Genomic DNA, 18,487 nt, shown 5'->3' with positions numbered 1-18,487 from the left:
CACCATGACCCGAATAAGCTTTGCACAGAGGTGCTTGAAAGGAACAAGGCCTCTGCAGGGAGTGGCCTGAAGGCCATGCTGCCAGCCAGAGGAGGAGGGGAAGAGTTTGGCAGGGACACCCTGGCTCCTTTGGTCCAGCCTCCAGTGAGAGCCCTCCCCCACCGGGGGGCGGAAGAGAAAGCGGCCGAGTGCCCACAGTCACTGCCGGCCAGCCCAGAGGAAGCAGGTGCACTGGAATGGCTTCCTGCTGCCACTGCGGTTGCAGACGGGCCTGGGGTTCCTCCTCCAATGGCTGGACCTGCTGGAGGCCTCCCTCCCCTGGGGACACTCGCTGCCCCACTGCGGGGCCCTTTGCCATCTGCCTTGCCATCATCACGCACGCCCCCCACCCCCCAAATCTGACCTAGTGCTGGTGGCCTGCGGGCTGGGGATCAGGTGGGGAGGAGGCTAGACCAGGAAGCATGCACCTCTCACAGCGAGGAGATTCTCGGGCCCCACCCCTGGCTACCCACACACACCTCAGCATTGGCGCCAGTTCTGTGGCTGGGATGGGGCAGTCCTGGGGCCCAGGGAGATTCAAATGCTCACAAGCACAACTCAGGCTCTCAGTATACCTCCGTGCTGGGCCAGCCCACACGCTGCCAACTGCTGACATGATGAAAACCTGACCCTCAGTGGCCAGGAGGGGTTGACATGGGGGAGTAACGGAATGACTGGGAGGCAGCTATGTCTCTCCTCACTTGCTTTTTTAAGGAACTTACTTCTCTAGAGTAATCTCTGCTGAAAATGAGACCTACAGACAGTCAGGGTATCCCCAAGATGCCATCTGTGCTCCTTCCAAGTGTCTGAGCCACAGAAATGCAGGAGACCATGCTGAGTCCACTTCTGGCCACCCTGACAGCTGGAGGGATGACCCCTGTATAGTGCCTTTTCTCATCTACCAGGAGGAAAAAGGGTGGAGGGTTACGCTGGTAATACGAGCCTTCCGAAGGTCCATGAGTTACTGGGCTTCCAGGCCTTGGAAGAAAAGAGTGTTCCAAGAAATGAGGGCCTCAGGCACCAATGGTCTGTGGGGAAGGCGTGTCACAGCCTGTGGGCAAGCTGGTGCAGTCCCATGACACGGAGGTCTAGAAAATGGTGCCCCCTCCAAAACTCCCAAAGTCCTGAGTCAGGCCCAGGAGGTTTTGGGAGGTTGCCTGCACTGGATGATTCTCTCCCCACCAAGAAGCTCAGAGAGGGGCCCCAAGGCAGCGCCCCCTTCACCACCACCTCCTTCAGCCACATCTGGGGAAATAACAAAAAGGCCCCTCCTTTCGTAAATGAGGAACCGGCATGAGGAGCCTGGGACATTTCCGGGGTGGGTGGGGGGTCACAGGGACACTCACCCGCATGGCCTGGCCTGGAGCAACCCAGAGCAAGGAGTCTCCTCTCCGATGCTGCTCCGTTAGTGGCTCAAAATAGCACTGGCTTCAGCCCCGCCCCTGGTCCCCTCCCTCTCCCCAGGCCCCTCCTGCTGGCAGCCTGAGCTGCCCAACCCTGGCCAGAGCCAGTCCCAGACAGTGAGTGGCCTCCAGGACTGCGGATACCAGGTATGCCGGGATGGAGAGGGTAACACAGCGTGTGTAGATGGGGAAGAGGAGGCACGGAGAGTGAGGGGGCAATGGGTGGGGGGCGGGCAGTGTTGAAGGGTCAGGGGCAAGGGACAGGGAGGGTGGGGCTTTCCTACTGACACACACCCCGGCTCCCAAACAGCTGAGCTGATATGGCCCCTAAAAATAGCAGAGGAATTTGAGACCTGCAGCCCCCGGCCCCACAGGCCAGGATGAAGACAAGCACATGCACGTTCTCTCTCTCTCTCACACACACACACACACACACACACACCATCATGCATGAACACTCAATCACAGCACAGTGTTCTTGAGAACACACAAATCATAAGCTCACCCCAGCCATCTAATTACTGCGGCAGAGGCCAAGGAAACCACTAACGTCACATCCAATCCAATATACAGGGCCCGCTGCACGCTGGGCCAGAACGACAGCCATGCAGCCATCCTGGAACGTCTGGCAGGAATAGAGTGAGACCCACACGATCAGTCTGTGGCTGCCTTGCCGGAAATACACTGGGGACATGCAAAGAATCAACTGCACTTTCTGTGTATACACCTCTTGCCCTACACAGCTAGAGACTGCACAGGCACACAGGAGGGTGTGGTGGGTGGGCCTTGGCCCTGCAGAGGAAATTGTGGGTGTCTGGCCAGTGAGCAAGGGTTGCCCATGAAAAGCCAGTGCTCCTCATGAAGAGAAGGCCTTGCCTTGCTCTTCAGTTAGTACCAGGGATGTCGGGACTGGGGCTGGGGACCCCCAAGAGGCTGAAATGGGAGCTGGGGGCAGATGGGGAGGAGCCAAAAGACAGGTCTTTTGAAGCTGTCTCAGAAGCTGTAAGCTCTGCAGAAAAAAGGAAGCTGGCCTGTTTTTTTCCTCTCCAGGAAAAAAAAAAAAAAAAAAGAATGGGGTGAGGTGGTGTTAGGAGGGCCTGAAAAAGAGCTTTCACCAAACCAGTGTCCAACCACGGTGGCTGGAGATCCCCCAGGCCTGTTACCCCAGATAGTCTTATGAGCCCAGTAGGTCTTGTAAACAGTATGACTTTCTCTGTTGAAAGGTTGATAAGCACTGCCTGGGAGGACCAAAGCCCAGCTCTGCCTCTTCCCTACCACACAGGACCATTGGGACGTGGGGTCCCGCCTCTGGTTTCTAGGGACTGGTGTGTCGTCCCAGGGAGATCGTCTGGCCCTGCGGGGGCACGTGCTGTGTCAGAGCTCTTCACATCCCCAGGACTTTCTCGACACGCTGGTGCCAACCGTGGCTGCAGCTGAAATCCCTCATGGGACTCCAGAAATACTGATGCCTAAATCCCACCTTTTCCCCCTAGTTTCTGATTTAATTGGTCCGGGAGGGAAGCCTGGGCAGTAGGATTTGTAAAAGCTCCCCCAGGTGATGCTTATAGGTAGACAAGGCTGAAAACTGTTCAATATGAAGGCAGCAGAGGGGTCCCTTTGTTAAGTCACTGAGTGCCTGAAAGAATGAAGGGATGAAGCACGTAGCTGTGTGATCCCTGGGCCTGGGCCTTAAACGGCCCTCATCTGCAAAATGAGTGTTCTGCACCAGTAACTCTTCTCTATGGTCAGTATGAGACTGGTAAAATCTCAGTGAGTGAAAAGGTTTGGTTCTCAAAGCATGGTCCCCAAACCAGCAACCCCTCCCCCTTCCAGACCTACTGAATCAGAAATTCTGCATCAGGGCCCCAGCACCTGTGCTCTAACCAGCTCTTCAGGTGATTCTGAGAACCACTGCTCTGAAGGAATTATTCTTGGTGTCCCATGGCTGACAGTGAGTCTCCCAGGTCCAGCCCACCGGGTTCAATCGTGGCTTGTCCATGCGGAAAGCTACACAACTGAACCCTGTGCTGTGATTTCTTCACCTGTACAAGGAGGGCAATGAAAGTACCTACCCAGTAGGGTGATTGTAGGCATTAGAGGAATTAGTGCTTGCAAAGCTCTAGGAACAGTGTCTAACACAAAAATTTTCAATAAACTTATCGGAAAAAAAGTTTTCGATAGTTTTAATTTTTATCATCTATCTGTGATCATTGTCGGGGGATGGGGGAGAAGAGAAAAGCAAAGCATCACAAGCAAAATTTCCAGGTAACTGAAGACTATCCCCTTTAAGGCACAACATATTTTCTATTTTAAGTGATTTTCGAAATTCTATTACTAACTTATAAATCATAAAAACACACATTTTGTTGGTTCTCTTCTATTTTTTTTTTAAGATTTTATTTATTTATTCATGAGAGACACAGAGAGAGAGAGGCAGAGACACAGGCAGAGGGAGAAGCAGGCTCCATGCAGGGAGCCCGATGTGGGACTCGATCCTGGGACTCCAGGATCACACCCTGGGCCAAAGGCAGGCACTCAACTGCTGAACCTCCCAGGCGTCCCTGTTGGTTCTCTTCTTAAGTAAAACACTCAGAACCCATCTCAAACATCTCAAACTCCTGAGCTTCCTCTCTTGAACTCCCCTCATTTCCCTCCTCTACAGATGAAAATGAGGGCCCATCATCCCCATTGTGATGACTTTGGACTTCCCAGCTTGGCTCCAGGCCAAGTATGCCCCTCGCCATACTCAACAGGCACCAGCCCTGTCCTAGGCGCTGCAGCCAACCTCGCTCCATGCCCGTGTTGGTAAGACCAGATGCCCTCTGTGTCCGGATTATCTGCTTTTTCATTCTTTTGTCCCCATCAGCTGTCACTCCACCTGTCAGCATGCCTGTCCCCAACAGTCTCACTTCCTTCTAATGAGCAGTTTCTGCCAAAGGCTAGAGAACCAGATAACCGAGCCTGATATAACAAAGTCCAGAGCAGAGCAAGTGGAATACCAGAGAGCTACTCTCCTGTGAGTAAAGGGCCTGGGTTTTCCCCCCAAGACTTGCTGCCCTCTATTTTGGTCACCTGAGGATCTTCTAGGCCCTCCTTCCATTCAGCAGTGCTCTGGAAGATGACCAGGGACTGGTATGTCATCCCAGGGAGATCGTCTGGCCCTTTGGGGGCATGTGCTGTGTCAGAGCTCTTCACATCCCCAGGGCTTTCTCGACATGCTGGTGCCAAGAAAAGTTACTGGTGCACCCCTTATGGGTGACCGAGGTGTCACTTTACTTTCAGAAGCTTGTTCTGAATTATTAGTAACCATGTGTCAATCTACTCTTTTCTATTCAGACAACTAGATCCTGGTCATTCTGTCTCTGAGTTGACTTGTGTTACTGATGGAGATCATCTCAAAGCACTTTCTTCCCTCCGTGACAAGGGCAGACCTCTTCATTCAGAGAAGAAACCTGAGACCTGACAACCCACTCAGTGTCACACAAAGCCACCACCAGTACCCCTCCTGCCCAAAGGTTGGTGCTGCCTCAGGCCCCAGTAGGTCTTAAGTAAGCCCAACCTATAACCCCAGGGGGCTGGGCAGTCACTCCCACAGCCAACCAGACCACCCCTAGGCCCCTGGGTCTGCCTCCTGGCACTTCCCTTTCCCCTTTCTCCCTTCTTTTCCCCAGCTCCCCTCATGCTCTCACTTTCTCAGGCAGATATTCCCACAGTCCCCTGCCCTCATCACCACCAATGACTTAGAAATGCTTCTCTCTTCCCAGGCTCTGGGATTGAGACCCACATCGGGCTCCTTGTGGGGAGCCTGCTTTTCCTCTGCCTGTGTCTCTACCTCTCTCCCTCATGAACAAATAAAACTTTAAAAAAAAAAAAAAAGAAAGAAATTCCTCTCTCCCTTGCCCAACTTTCCCATCTGTCAAGGTCGACAAGTGTCACCTCCCTCATGCAGTCTTCCCCAGACCCCAAGGCCTGCACAGAGGCATACTGCAAAGAGCACACCTTCGCAGTCAGGCACCCCAGTCCTGGATCTCAGCTCTGCGTCTATCTTGCTGCCTGACCTAAGGGAAAGTTACTCAGCTTCTTAGGGTGTCCACTTTTTTTGCCTTATAATACCTATTACTACCTTCTGGGTTGTTGTGAGAATTTAAAAAAGACAGTATATGTAAAGTACCTGGCATTAGGCCTGGCAAATTGTAGGTAGTGATTAAATTATTATCAAAAACCACAGTCCTGGGCAGTCCCGATGGCCCAGCAGTTTGGCGCCGCCTTCAGCCTGGGGTATGATCCTGGAGACCCGGGATCAAGTCCCACGTCGGGCTCCCTGCATGGAGCCTGCTTCTCCCTCTGCCTGTGTCTCTGCCTCTCTCTTTCTCTCTGTGTCTGTCACGAATAAATAAAATCTTAAAAAAAAAAATTAAAAAAAAAAAAAAAAAACAACCAACCAACCACAGTCCTGTCTATACCCAGATATCACCATGTACACATGGTGGTTTTTTATACTCAATATGGCACTTTGCTAGATACAATGGAATGAGCATAGATACTAAATGGGATTAGATTCTAAAGTCATCCTGTAAGGCAAATGTAAAATATAGCCAAAATTACTCTCGAAAATCCCTTAAATTGCTCACAAAGTATAGCACACATTGTTTTATATATTCTACGTATCTGCAGGAAAGCATAGCATGGACAGTCATGTACAGCCTACAATAAAAAGAAATACACAAAATGCAATGTTTAAATTTTTTCTCACACAAACATAAGTGGAATTTATTGAATTTTGATGTGCATGTGCCACAACTACACAGCATAAACTAATGTTTTGAATGGTAATCTATTTGTGATATGTCTAAATCTTATCTCCCTGAACAGGAGGGACCATTTCCTATGTCTTTTAAATCTCATCCCCCTCCCCAGCACTAGACACACAGTAGGTGCTAAGTATCCACTGGATTTAACTAACTGACCTGAAAGGTAACTGTTGTGAGATACATGGTGTTGAACACAATAGGGAAAAAAGAGATATCCACATAGAGTAACAACCTCGACTACCCTGCGGTGGTGGTGTGTGTGGTTGTTGGTGGTGTGGGGTGAGTGAAAGGTCCTCTGTTACTGGCACTGGGCCAGGCAGAGTGGCTAAGCAGGGGGGCAGGGGCGGGCTACACAGAAGGCTCTGAAGAGTGAAGCCATTCACATATTCAACTAGCAGTTACCGGTAATTCCTCAAGGTGAGCACCAGGGAGAAGCACCAGGCCGGCTTCTTTTTCTGGCACTTCACAACTGGACTGTGAGCTTCTCAAGGAAGAGGCTGTATGTCTGTGGTTCAGTCTGTGTGCTCTGCACCTCCCGAGAGCATTGGGTCCTGCTCAGAGGCAGTGCTCCATAGATGGATGAGTGAGTGATTGAAACAAGATGATGCGGACACAGTTCTGACCTCAGCAAACATACAGACAGGAAGAAGAGAAACAAAGCTACCCAAGTAATTAGAATTGGTGTAGGATCTACTCCATGCTCCAACAGGGTCACTGATAATGTTCTAGGGAAATTCAGAAGCAGAGATCTTTTCCTGCTGGGGAATAAAACAGAGAGCTTATGGGCAGCTTGGGGCTAGGGCCATGAAAAATGGAAGGAAGTGTAATGAGATGAGAGAAGAAGGGGATTCCAGGGTAAAGGAGTAAGATAATAGAAGCATGAAACATGAAGCACAAGCAATAAGTCTGGATGAAGTGACACAGATAGGTAAACAATGAGAGGCAAAGCTGGGAAGGTAAGTGGGGCCAGATCAAGAATGCCCACGTGTCATAGTGGACAGGTGTGGTTTCAGCTGTCCACAATCCATTCCTCTATTCTCTGATTGCAGCACCCCAATTTTTCCCTGGGGACCTACCCCAGCATGTGACTTGAATCTGGCCAACAAGTATGTCATATCCCCAGGCTACAGGGACTAGTTCATGGAAGGCATATGATCCAATCAGTACCGAGGCCATTGAATGAAACTTTGGATTACTGAAAGAGTCACACTTCTCCCATAAGACCTGAACCTGGTGCTGTGCCATTTTGTCATCAGTTGTCTGAGGACCAAGCCAGTATGGAAGATGAACTGAGAGACAGGAAAGGCCTGGTTTCTAGATGAGGCTGAACTTACAACCAGTTCTACCCCCTGAATGTTTCAGATGTTTGACCCCAAGCATTTCTTCTTTTTAAACCAGGTCAGCTGGGCTCTGTCACTTGCAATTGAAAGGGTTGTACCTGAGGAAAAAAGGGAGGTAAGCAGCCTAAGCACAATGCAGGCACATTCTGAGCACTAGCCACGAGTCAGGGCTGGAGTCAGGGATCGTGCTGCTTGTTTTCCTCACAAAACTCTGGGAGGTGAGTGCTGCAAAAGAGGAATCATGGTCTGGGAAACAGGCTTACAGAGGTTAAATGACTTGCCCGAAACCACATAGATAGTGATTGGCAAGACCAGTTAGGACACTAGTCATTCTGACTCCAGAGCCCTGCTCCTTCCACTCTCCCTCCTGGCTGGAAAACAGTGGGGGTCACAGCAGGCTTCTGGATAATGAAGGGACATGATTAAACCATAGCTTTAGGAGTGCTGATCTAACAAAAGGATGCTGGGAAGCAAAAGAGGCTAGAAGCTGAAAGACCACTGAAAGTCAAGGAGATGGCCAGAGGACGGATGGGAGCGGGGTTGGTATCTCCTGTATGCTGATGGTGGGGAAGAGACAGTGGGTGATGCAAGACAGAGACTCAGCAACTATGCGGGGAGGCTGGGAAATGGGCACGGAAGTTGAAGGGTGGGGTTAGGAAGAAGATGTAAAGCCTCCAACGTTTCAAGCTGTCAAGATTTCAAGAGAACAATCTGAAGCCACTATCTAAAACAGGAATGTCAGATGGAGACTGATTTAGAAGATAGCTTGGAAAACACTGAGCCTGGTGTTCTACTTGACATCCTAAAAGAATATCTGACCTTATCTCTCTAGTTCCTCTTTAATTCAAAACTCCTTTGAAGAGAAAGAAAAGGTTTATAAACACTATCCCACAGTGCTTGTATTAGGACGAATTTGCAATGTACAAACTGTCATTAACAGAATTTACGGAAGCTAGGGGACATGCACTGTTTCAATGAGGTGGTGAAAAGGGCAAGCCCAGGTCTGGGTGCAGACACTGCTGCCCTCCACGCGGTCTCGGTGGCCCGCCGGGCGGGAGTGGGGGGTGGGGGGGGAGCCGGGTGGGCCCCGGGCCCCGGCCCCGGCCCCAGCCCCAGCCCCAGCCCCGCCTGCGCTTCCAGGCCCAGCCCACCTGCCGGCAGGCGCAGGGGCGGAGCCTGGGAGGGGCGGAGCCGGGGAGGGCCAGCTCCCGCACATGCGCAGTGCGCCCGGAGCCGCAGGGCGCACCCGCCCTGCAGCGCCTCGGCAGCCCGGCAGAGGGCGGCCGCTCCCTTCTCGCCCGCCCTGGCCGCCCGAGCCGCGGGATTTCACCTCCGCGGGGCAGGCGTCCAGGCCACGCCCCCGAGAGGCGTCCCCCGGGAGCTCGAGACTGAGGGGGCTGCGGCGGCAAGATGGCCTCTCGCTTTATGCTGGAAGGGTACGGTCGGGGCGGCCGGGCAGAGCGCGGCGCCGCCTTTGTCTAATCACCGCTCCATCCGCAAGACCCAGAACGGCCCCTGCATGTAGCGGGCACTCAATACGTGCTCACTGATGGAATAAAATGGATGCATGAATGAATGAGTACGTGCATAAACAGAAGACTCCGGGGACGCGACGCTTTAAACCGGTGTGCTGGGGGGCGAGGCCTGCGACCGGCAGTCTAGGAAAGTCAGGGGAGGCGGCAGCCCCGGATCACCACCCTCACTGCCACTGAGGTTAGGTCTCCGCACTCCGCCAGCCCCTGCCTTAGCCCTCCCAAAGCTTTGCTCAGACCCCGGCGACAGAGCCCAGGTGCATGTGGGCTTGTCCCCTCTGCTAAGACCAGGTCTGTCCCTCGCAGTGGGACCTGGCTGCCTGCACAGCCCACTGCAGTAGGTCTGCTGCTCCCCAGACTCTCGGCTTCGGGGGATTTCCTCAGGGTCCCTGGGGATTTCCACATTGCCTCTGCTTTGCCAAGCTCCCACGAGGCCCAAAGCCAAGCGCCTGCCTTGACAGAATCCTCCATACCGCTGCCCAAATCCTACCCAAACTTGGTTCACCCCTGAGTCTACCAAATGTACCACATACACAATATTCCCATCCCCAACCCCCTCTGGCAGACATGAGAGAATAAGCATAATGAACTATTGTTCTCTTTTTCACATAAATGACAACTCTTTTCTATTTCCACAGAAGAAAAAAAAGGAAAGCCAGTTTAAGGGTCGGCCACACAGATTTAAATAAAACATCAGGAAGGTCTTCCCGGGTATGAGAGATGGAAACACATGGTGCTTATTCTCAGCGCCAGGGAGGCTGCTTCAGACAAGCCTCAGGTTCCTCCAAACACTGGACACTTGATACATAGTTTGAGGATCTGTGTGTTCACCTCTGGAGGCCTTTTTTTTTTTTTAGCCTGTTTCTAGAACCCTTTAAAGTAAAAATAAAGCTCAAATTCAATCTCCACAGAAGTAGGAGGAATGAAGCAAAAGCTTCTTTCCTACCAACCTACCACCTCCACATTACCAGCCTTGGCCAAATCCACTGGGGCATGTGAGCACCTGTGTGTTACAGAGCTGGGCAGAAAACATGCTTGGCAAGGTGGGGAAGCACTGCCCCAGTTGTGGTGGCTCACAGCCAGGGACCTGTTGGCCCTGGGGCATCAGGATTCCAGAGCTGCTGAAGTGTAGAAATTGCCAAAGAGGACAAGCCTTCCTTCCTGAGAGGAAGGGAAAAATGCCACCATCCCCAGCCTCACCAGGAGGGCTGCAAGAGGAGAGAAGCCCTCAAGAGCACCCCACCATTGTTTTCTGAGAACTCGCTGAAGCTGCACTGTTCAATGTGGTAAGCCCGAGCCACATGTGGCTACTTAAATTTAAGTTAAATTGAAACAATGGGAATACTTCTGATTAAATTAAAACCAAAAAAAAAAATTTTTTTTTTAAGATTCACTCCCTCAGTCATGCCAATCACATTTCAAGTGCTCAGAAACTACCTGTGGTGGCTAATGGCTACCAGGTTGGAAAGCAAGGACTGCTGAACATATCTTTTTTTTTTTTTTTTTCATAGGAGACATAGAGAGAGAGAGAGAGAGAGAGAGAGGCAGAGGGAGAAGCAGGCTCCATGCGGGGAGTCCCACGTGGGACTCAATCCCAGGTCCCCAGGATCAGACCCTGGGCTGAAGGCAGCGCTAAACCGCTGAGCCACCGGGCTGCCCTGAACATACCTGTTTTGGCAGAGCCTCCTGTCAGACAGGTCTGATGGAGAGAGCCCCCTTTCAGCTTGTCCTGGTCATCCTGTCCAAAGACTCTGTCAGGTGTTGCCCCCTGACCACCTGCTGTTCTCTCCTACCCCTGCCCCAGATTATGCTTAGGCTCCCGTCCAGTCCCTGTGTACCTTGCCCTGACCCCTGGGCCTCAGAAAGAAGTGGGGGGAAGGGGACACAGTTTAGCCACAATATAACAACTAGCCAGGGAACAGAAGCCAGATGCAGAGGGGCTGAAAAGGCAAAGCTGAATGGAAGCCAGCCCCCACTCCAAGGCATCCCAGGCCTGGGAGAAAGCCCCTTGGTGCCACACAATCGTTCCTTGTTTCTACAGAGTCTCTGGACCATGCATGGGTAAGACATCTGGAATGTAGTGGCCTGAGGGCTTCCCCGCACCACCCGCTGCCGGACTCATCTGATGTGAGTGCTCCCAGAGAGAGATGTCCCAGCAGAACCCTGAGTTTTCAAGGGCAAATAAGGCCAATAAAGCTTCATTCTGAGCAGCATGCCAGGAGTTCTGCCCACAGAGCAATGGGGACCATAACTGGACATCTCCCTGTGTCACTCACTGGATGAACCAACTGAAGAAGGTAAGGAGGAGGACATGGCGGAAAAGGACTTTAGGACATGCCCGCCAGGCTAGAGAGGCTCAAGCAAGCTCCCCAAGCCCTGGATCCATGGAGGAATAAGGGAACAGGACATGGGTCTGACAGCTACCACAGTCTCTCACAGGCACTTAATATGAAAGGTTTTACTTAGAAAATCCAAGTGGGAGAGTCTGGGTGAGCTCATATGTGTGGTAAAGGAGCAGAAAATAGACCCAGGAAATTGTAGGTCGGGGCTGCCTCTCTGTTCTGTGCCTCCATTCTGTCCTCAGTTCCTGTTTAGCCCTAATCCAGATGCAAGATGGGCGTGAAGAAACAAAATAAGTTGTGGAGAGACCACAAAAAAGTGAAGTCTGTTTAACTGGAAAACAAACAGGTAGAAAGAAGCCTGGTATTCCGAAGTTGCTGGCATCGGACAAGAATTTGACTGGAGGCATTCATGGGAAAAGGAGCACAATTTTAAAGATGCATTGAACTACAGGCTAGTTTGGATAAACTCTGAGGCTGCCATGTGGCCCTGAGTCAACCTGGGGACTGATCTGGGTCTTATTTCCCCATCTTCACTTGGAGGCCCTTTGGGGAAAAGCACCATTCTGGAGACGAGAGTAAAGTGCCCTGTACTGTGCCCCCTTCATCCCCCCACCACCATCAGCAGAGCTGAGTCATTAACAGGCCTGTGGCATTCCTGGACAGATGGCCCATCAGGCTCCCAGGCACCAAGTACCTCCCAGCACCTTACAGACAGATTAATGATGACGATAATGCTATTCTAAGTGACTTGTGTGTAATGATTAGTTGAATCCTTAAAATAACCTTACAAGAAAGTAGTAGTAGTAGTAGTAGTAGTAGTAGTAGTAGTAGTAGTTTACAGGTGAGGAAAGTGAGGCACAGAGAAATTAAATAATTTGCCCAAGGTCACACAGCTTAGTAAACAGTCAGGATTTGAACCCAGGAGTCTAGCTGCAGAGTCCATGTTGTACCCAATATACACCAATGTATTAACAATATATACATAATCATCAGCATCTTCTGATTTGTGGGCTCTTCTGCCAATGCTGCCTGCCTCCTTTTTCTCCTCCCCAAATGAGCTGGAAGCAGTTCCACAGCCAAAACCAGCCCTTCCATCCAACTTCATATTTGCCAAGCATCTGTTTCTATAGCAACAATAAGATCTGCAGTTTCTGGATTTTTGAAGAGAATATGTGGGGCGGGAGAAGAGGGGACCCTTTATAGCATGGGTCCCTCTTTCAGAGGCACAGAAGAGAGACTGAAAACAGGTGTGTTAAGGAAGATGCAGGGGCTGAGTAGGGAACCCAGGGCTATGATAGAAGCCAGAAAACTGCTATGCCTTGCCTCAGAGACTAACTCCTATGGTCTGGACAGAGAAGGGGAAGGCCAGTTAGAAGGATTAGAAGCTGACGGCAGAAATGCTTTGGAAGAGTCTGAGAGAAAAGGACACCCAGACTAAATTTTGCAGTGTATGTGTGTGTGTGTTCCAAGCCATTTCCAAACTGGGTATCCTATCACAGAGCCTGGTTCTGCGCCACAGGTCAAGGCCAAGGAGTGATGGATGGTAGCAGGGAACAATAAAGGAGTCCTGGAAGAGGAACGCAGACCGGCATCTGAGTGCCTATATCGGGTGGTTCACCTCCACCGGAGAGGGTGAGAGTATTCTGGGTGGGGTGGTCAGGCTAATACCCCTCACCTTCACAACACCTAGGCCTCATTCCAGCCTGCCACCCCCAACCTCATTTATACAAGAAACACCTGTCATTGTCCAGAAATCCTGAGGCCAGAATCCAGATCACTGCAGGCCGCCTGTGCAGTGCAGGATCCGCCAGGCAAAGCCAAATGCTCGGGGGAACAAGAATGTTTGCTGGTCCCTTGATTCTAGGAAGACAGCCCACAGCCGTCTCCCAGGCTTCTCAGGCAGTAGGCCTAGTTTCCTTTCAGCTTCTATTGAACTTGATGCATGGCCAAGTGAGTGGGGACTCAACCTTACCCGGTGCCTGTGTCCTCTATGTAACCTAGGCCACCTGCGGGGGGAAGATCCAAGGCTGTACCTAGCTCAGCATGAGCTGAGTCCCCAGTGCCTGAAGTACCAGGCACATGGGCTTCCACAGCCTGGATGGCTCCAAGTAGCTGGAAGATGCCAGCTACTCCGGGAGGAAACCTTCCACTGTTCTGAAGCCAGCTTCTTCAATTGGCTCCACAACTAGACCAGTCGACTCACAGATGTGGGAGGCGGGGGCCAGGAGAGGCACGACCAACTGAAAGGGCTCCCAGCAGAAAGAACCAGTAGGGAGACCATTTCAGACCCTGTTCCTCACCCTGGCCTTGGAAGGCTCCACTGGAATCCCCAGACACTTTCTCCATGATGAGATGGGGCTGGGCATGAAACTGGGTATCAGTCATGAGTGTCTCATGCTGCCTGACAGTGCTGTCACTGCCTGGCCTCTAGCCCATGCCACCCTGGGCTGAGATCTATCTTTTTGCAGATGTCTTCTCTTCTAGAGAAAGCACAGGTTCCCTGGTCATAGGGATGGCATATTCAGCCTTTCTCCTCCACAGAACTGAGCCCACAGGGTGACATGGAACAGGTGCCCTTCAAGGCTTTCTGACATCCCACCTCAATTGTGCCAGGCTCCATCCTGGGCTGTTCACATTGGGCCTTCCTATGGCCCAGAGCCATGCTCCCCACCCTCACCTCCCAGCCCTCCTCTGCCCAGGGCCAGGGCCAGCCTCAGTCTTAACTGCCAGGAGAAAGAGCCTTGGAAGTACCCTCTGCAAGAAATCTCCCCTCCCTATGGGTACCCTGCACACCATAGGGCCTGGCAGTGAGAGAAACTGGGGAGGGAAAGAGGAAGTGAGTCAGCTCCTTGCAGAAGTGGGAGTGGAAGGGAGGGGCCAGCAATACTGAGGTCAAGGGGCAAAAGGCACAGAGGCCAGAAGGGTCACTAAAGAGAGGGAACCAGGCCCTGGAGACATTACGGGGGCCCACTGAGAAGGGGTGGGTAAGGGGGAACAGACTCAGCAGTGCCACCTCCTGCCAAGGCTGGGTGGCCCCCACAGGCCAGAGAACCTGGATCTGGCAGCCACAGCCCCACCTGAGGATGGAATCTGAGGCAGCTCCCCTTCCTGACTCACTCACCGGGTGGAGGAAGTGAGGCTTGTGGGATATGGCCAGCTATGTTCTCTCCTCACCAGAGGAGTTTCTGGTGCCGAAGGCCTCCCTGCACCACCCGCTGAGGCTCCGAGCACAGAGCAGTTGGGATGCCCTAGCATGTTCCCTGGCCCTCTCTGGCAGCCCCTGCCCATGGGGGAGCTGTCCCCAGGCTCCAGCTGGAATCTGTTGCCCTGACTGGGAAAAATCCTTGCTGTGAAAATTCCCAGCCTGCTGACATTCCAGCACGCAGGCAGAGCAGGAAAGCAGCAGAAGGAAAGAGGAAGTCTTGAGCCCTGCTGAGCTACATCCTACCCCCTCAGAGACTGCAGCCAGTATGACAAGCACATTTCTCCAAGGACCCCTGGGTTGGACGCTGTGTGACCCCACATAACTCCAAATCTGCTTCTTACCTGAGCCCAAGCTTCTCACCCAAAGACATCAGTACAGGGCCGGGAGGCAGGCCATCCTGTGACCTGCTCCTAGATGCCTAGAGTCCACCTCTCCTCCATTCCTGTGGGACATGCTGAGTGCCCAGGCACATAAGAAACAGGGAGTAAAGCTAGGATATGTCCTGCAGACAAGTCACCAAGGCAAGTCAGGGTGGGGAGGGTTCTAGAAACCAAAACTGAGGTACATGAGGAAAACCATGTAGAAAGAATAGGAAATCAGTTCCTGACCAGGGAACCATCTTCTTTCCTTCAACAAATATCATGAAGTGCTCCAGAAGCACCAGAGAAATAAGATAATGAATTAATAACAAGCTTGATGAAAGTTATCAAAGAAAAGGATGTGACAACTCAGAAGGTCAGGGAAGGCTTCCCTGAGGAAGTGACATTCAAACCAGGGCCAATGTGTATGAGGGCATGAGGATGGGCAAGGAAAGGCATTACAGACATAAGGAACAGCAGGGACTCCATGGGAGAAGCCAGCACGAGTTCTTCGTTGCTACCCACTACCTGCTAGGCCCTCTGCCAGGCCATGCACCTCACCTTTCCCCCCACAATGCACATGAGGAAACAATAGGATGCAGTCCCCATGTGACAGAAGGAGACCTGTTCTTAGTCAGAGGTGACACTCTGAGGATCTTGCAACCTCAAGTACTGCAGAGGTCAGTACTAGCATGTCAGATCCCTCCAGGGTCTAGCAGATGTGTAAGGGGCAAAGTGTGCCTCTATATCACCTGCTAGAAATCACACTCAAACACCACCAAGACAGATGCTACTTCTCTTCCTAAGGCTTTCCCCAGCCACGCTTCCCAGTACCTCTCTCAGCTAACACCTGCTGCCACCTGGGCTCGCTTCCTCTGGCCAATTAATCCTCTGGAAAGACAGAGCAGCAGTCACACCCTTCTACAGCTCACTATCCACAGAGCAAGAGCAAGAATGGCCACTTACTCCTTGCTTCTCCTCCCTTTCTGGAGGAGAGGCCTACAGGGGCAGCAGGAGTCAGAAGGATGTAGGCCTGGGCTGGCCAGTGGATTTATGAGAATATCCAGACACCGTGTTCCCCTACCCTATATAGCACACAAGTGAAGTGCAAGGAGCTGATGCCCTAAATTCAACTCCTGATAAGTCACTTCATAGCCTTGAAACCTTCGGCCACATACTTATCCTTAACCTCTCTGTAATCCGGTATCCTCACCTGTGAAATAAAGATTATACTGCCTGTTTCAGAGGGTTGTTGGGCAAATTAAATGAAAACAGGTGGAACAGTGCCTAACGTAGAGTGAATGCCAGCCACAATCCTCATCCTGGCTAGGACCTCTCAGGCCTGGCCCCCAAGGCATTCCTGTGCAACAGAATATTTATCAGATCAATTAAACACCACTTAGGGAGCATGCAGGTGCCGGACACCGTCCTGGGGGCGCCACACAGGATCCTGGACAAACACCCTACATTCTTCCTGACCCGAGTCCGGGTGAAGCCGCTGGGTCGAGCCCCACCAGGGAAGAATGTCATGCCCTCATTCGGAGAAACCTATGGCGGGAGATTAAAGCAGCGGAGTGGTGACTCGGGTCTGAGGAAATAGTTTCCCAACCAACCCAGAGCCAACAACTGAAAAAATAAGCTTTGCTGACACTATCCCCTGTATTTAACAGAACAGAAGCTGCTGCCAAACACCACGCAGGGCTCTGGGCTGGGCTCCCTGCAGCCCCCCCCAAAACTGCACAGCAGGAGGGGTGGGGAGACAGAAGACTCCACTCCCTCTCAGCGCCCATCTGGCCCAGGGGGCGCCTGCGGTGATGCCAGAGGCCTGGAGCACATCCGCACCCGCTGCCTGGCACTAAGGATGGAAGTGCCAGGCAAGCCCCCTCCCCAACTGGGTCTTGGGCCGCAGCCCCCACAGACCCAGGCTCCCCAACTTAGGCTACAGTGAGGAAAGCCCAGCAGCTCAGCATGGTGGGGTGGCGGGAGCACTGCTGGCAGGCAGACCGCGTGCTTGTGGTTTCTGGGAAACGCAGAGATCGGCAGCATTTTTAAAATACTTGTGTTCCCACCCACCACACACCCCCCTTCACCCCACTCCTCAACCCCCCCACCCCAGTCTGGGTGTTTGCATATCTGGTATTTTCCAGAACCATCTCAATGTAAATAAGAGATTAGAAGGGAGCAGAGGACAGGGTGGCCAGGGGCAGCAGGGTGGGCCACGGGGCCTCTGGCCAGGGCCAGAGGGGCCAGCGCAGGCCACCTCAAACCCAGGCCCTGCCCCCACACCAGGGCTCTGAGCCGTGCCTGCAAAAACAACCAATGACCATGACATGTACCCACACCCAGTTAGTTCAATGTGGCCTGGGCACCATGCCCACCACCCACGGGCTGGGTGGCCAGGGCACTCTGGGGCTGCGGTTCGTCTAGCAGCTCATGGGGAAGAAGGCAGAATGTGCCTCTGAGGGCAGAGAAGGGAGACCTAGTAGAATAGAAATGACCTAGTCCACCACTCTATGCTGCTGGTCCCATGTACCCCACTAATCCAGGATCAATAACTCCCAAAGACCTTTCAACCAACATTTCTCACACACTTGACACCTACCCACTGGCACCTCATTCATTACCAAAAGAACTCAGTTTGGGTTCTACTCTGAGCCCCCAAGCCAGAGCTCTCACATGGTGAGGCTCTGATGTCAGAAGTGCCTAAAGCTTTGGCACAAAATGAAATAAGAATTTTCTGTTTAAAACAAACAAACAGTTACGATAACTCTCTCGGGTCCCCTCACTCTTTGGGAGCTTTTTACCAACACTTTACTATTACCGCTCAATAAACTTTGCTTTGCTGCCCCCCAAAATGAAAACAAACAAACACCAAAAACCTCTCCAAGCATCATTTGGAGTAACATTAGGAACAGAGGGGGTTTAGAACACTGAGTCCAGGCAGCACCCAGCAGCTCCAGCAACACCAGAAGCCCCAGGAAAAGCCCACTGCTTAGCAGCTGGCCTGCCAGACCTGAAACAGTACAGTCTTCTGTCTCTCCTTGGTACCCTGCTGGTCCCAGTTCTGGAAGGCCTTGGGGGCCTGGGGCAAGGTTGGTGAGGCTTGTACAGCTTCTGTCCAGGACTCAAGGGCTTCCTGGCATAGGGGCCCCTGCCCTTCTCCCAGATGTAGGCATCCCCACCCGCCAGTCTCCTTTCTCCCATCGGCAGTCCTGAGATGCTGGAAAGACCTAGGGGAGCACCCAGCACCCCAGTTTTTCCTTCAGATGGTTGTCTCTGACGACAGGGCTGCAGGGAAAGAGTCTGAACAAAAGCATCATGAGTTCCCACTGGAAAGAAAACTTTACCAGGAGCAAAGATGGGAAAGCACAAGGACGGGCTAATTAAGGAAGCAAACAAAATTACCTTCCCTGGATGGCTTGAGAGACTGGGCAGAGGGGAAGGTACTGATCTTCT

General features: G+C 52.2%; 1 protein-coding gene and 2 long non-coding RNA genes across 24 annotated transcripts in view; 2 read left to right on the top strand and 1 right to left on the bottom strand.

Moving 5' to 3' along the window:
• The window catches only part of MYO18A (myosin XVIIIA), a 98,382-nt gene that overhangs the window by 62,834 nt on the left and 17,061 nt on the right, over positions 1-18,487 (bottom strand). Inside the window, exon 1 of one of the 21 annotated variants that reach the window (XM_077851957.1) lies at positions 1,386-1,456. The exons of the other annotated variants lie outside the window; for them this stretch is intronic. Within the exon in view, the coding sequence (XP_077708083.1) occupies positions 1,386-1,391 (6 nt within the window). The 5' untranslated portion in view covers positions 1,392-1,456. Of the gene's footprint in view, positions 1-1,385; positions 1,457-18,487 lie in introns of those variants that run through there. 21 annotated transcript variants of the gene reach the window in all.
• Positions 1,354-6,161, top strand: LOC144286005 (uncharacterized). Of its 2 annotated transcripts, XR_013354131.1 has the most exons (4): positions 1,358-1,589; positions 4,105-4,458; positions 4,779-4,957; positions 5,207-6,161. It is a non-coding gene; the product is annotated as an uncharacterized LOC144286005 (long non-coding RNA). The 2 variants fall into 2 exon arrangements; XR_013354130.1 differs by having other exon boundaries at positions 1,354-1,589; positions 4,105-4,957.
• On the top strand, positions 8,855-13,046 carry LOC144286007 (uncharacterized). The gene is made up of 2 exons (XR_013354134.1): positions 8,855-10,411; positions 11,167-13,046. It is a non-coding gene; the product is annotated as an uncharacterized LOC144286007 (long non-coding RNA).

This window comes from Canis aureus, chromosome 16, assembly GCF_053574225.1.
Source record: "Canis aureus isolate CA01 chromosome 16, VMU_Caureus_v.1.0, whole genome shotgun sequence".
NCBI lineage: Eukaryota > Metazoa > Chordata > Mammalia > Carnivora > Canidae > Canis > Canis aureus.
The sequence above is the reverse complement of the archived record's forward strand: the minus strand, read 5'-3'. Positions and strand labels throughout refer to the sequence as shown.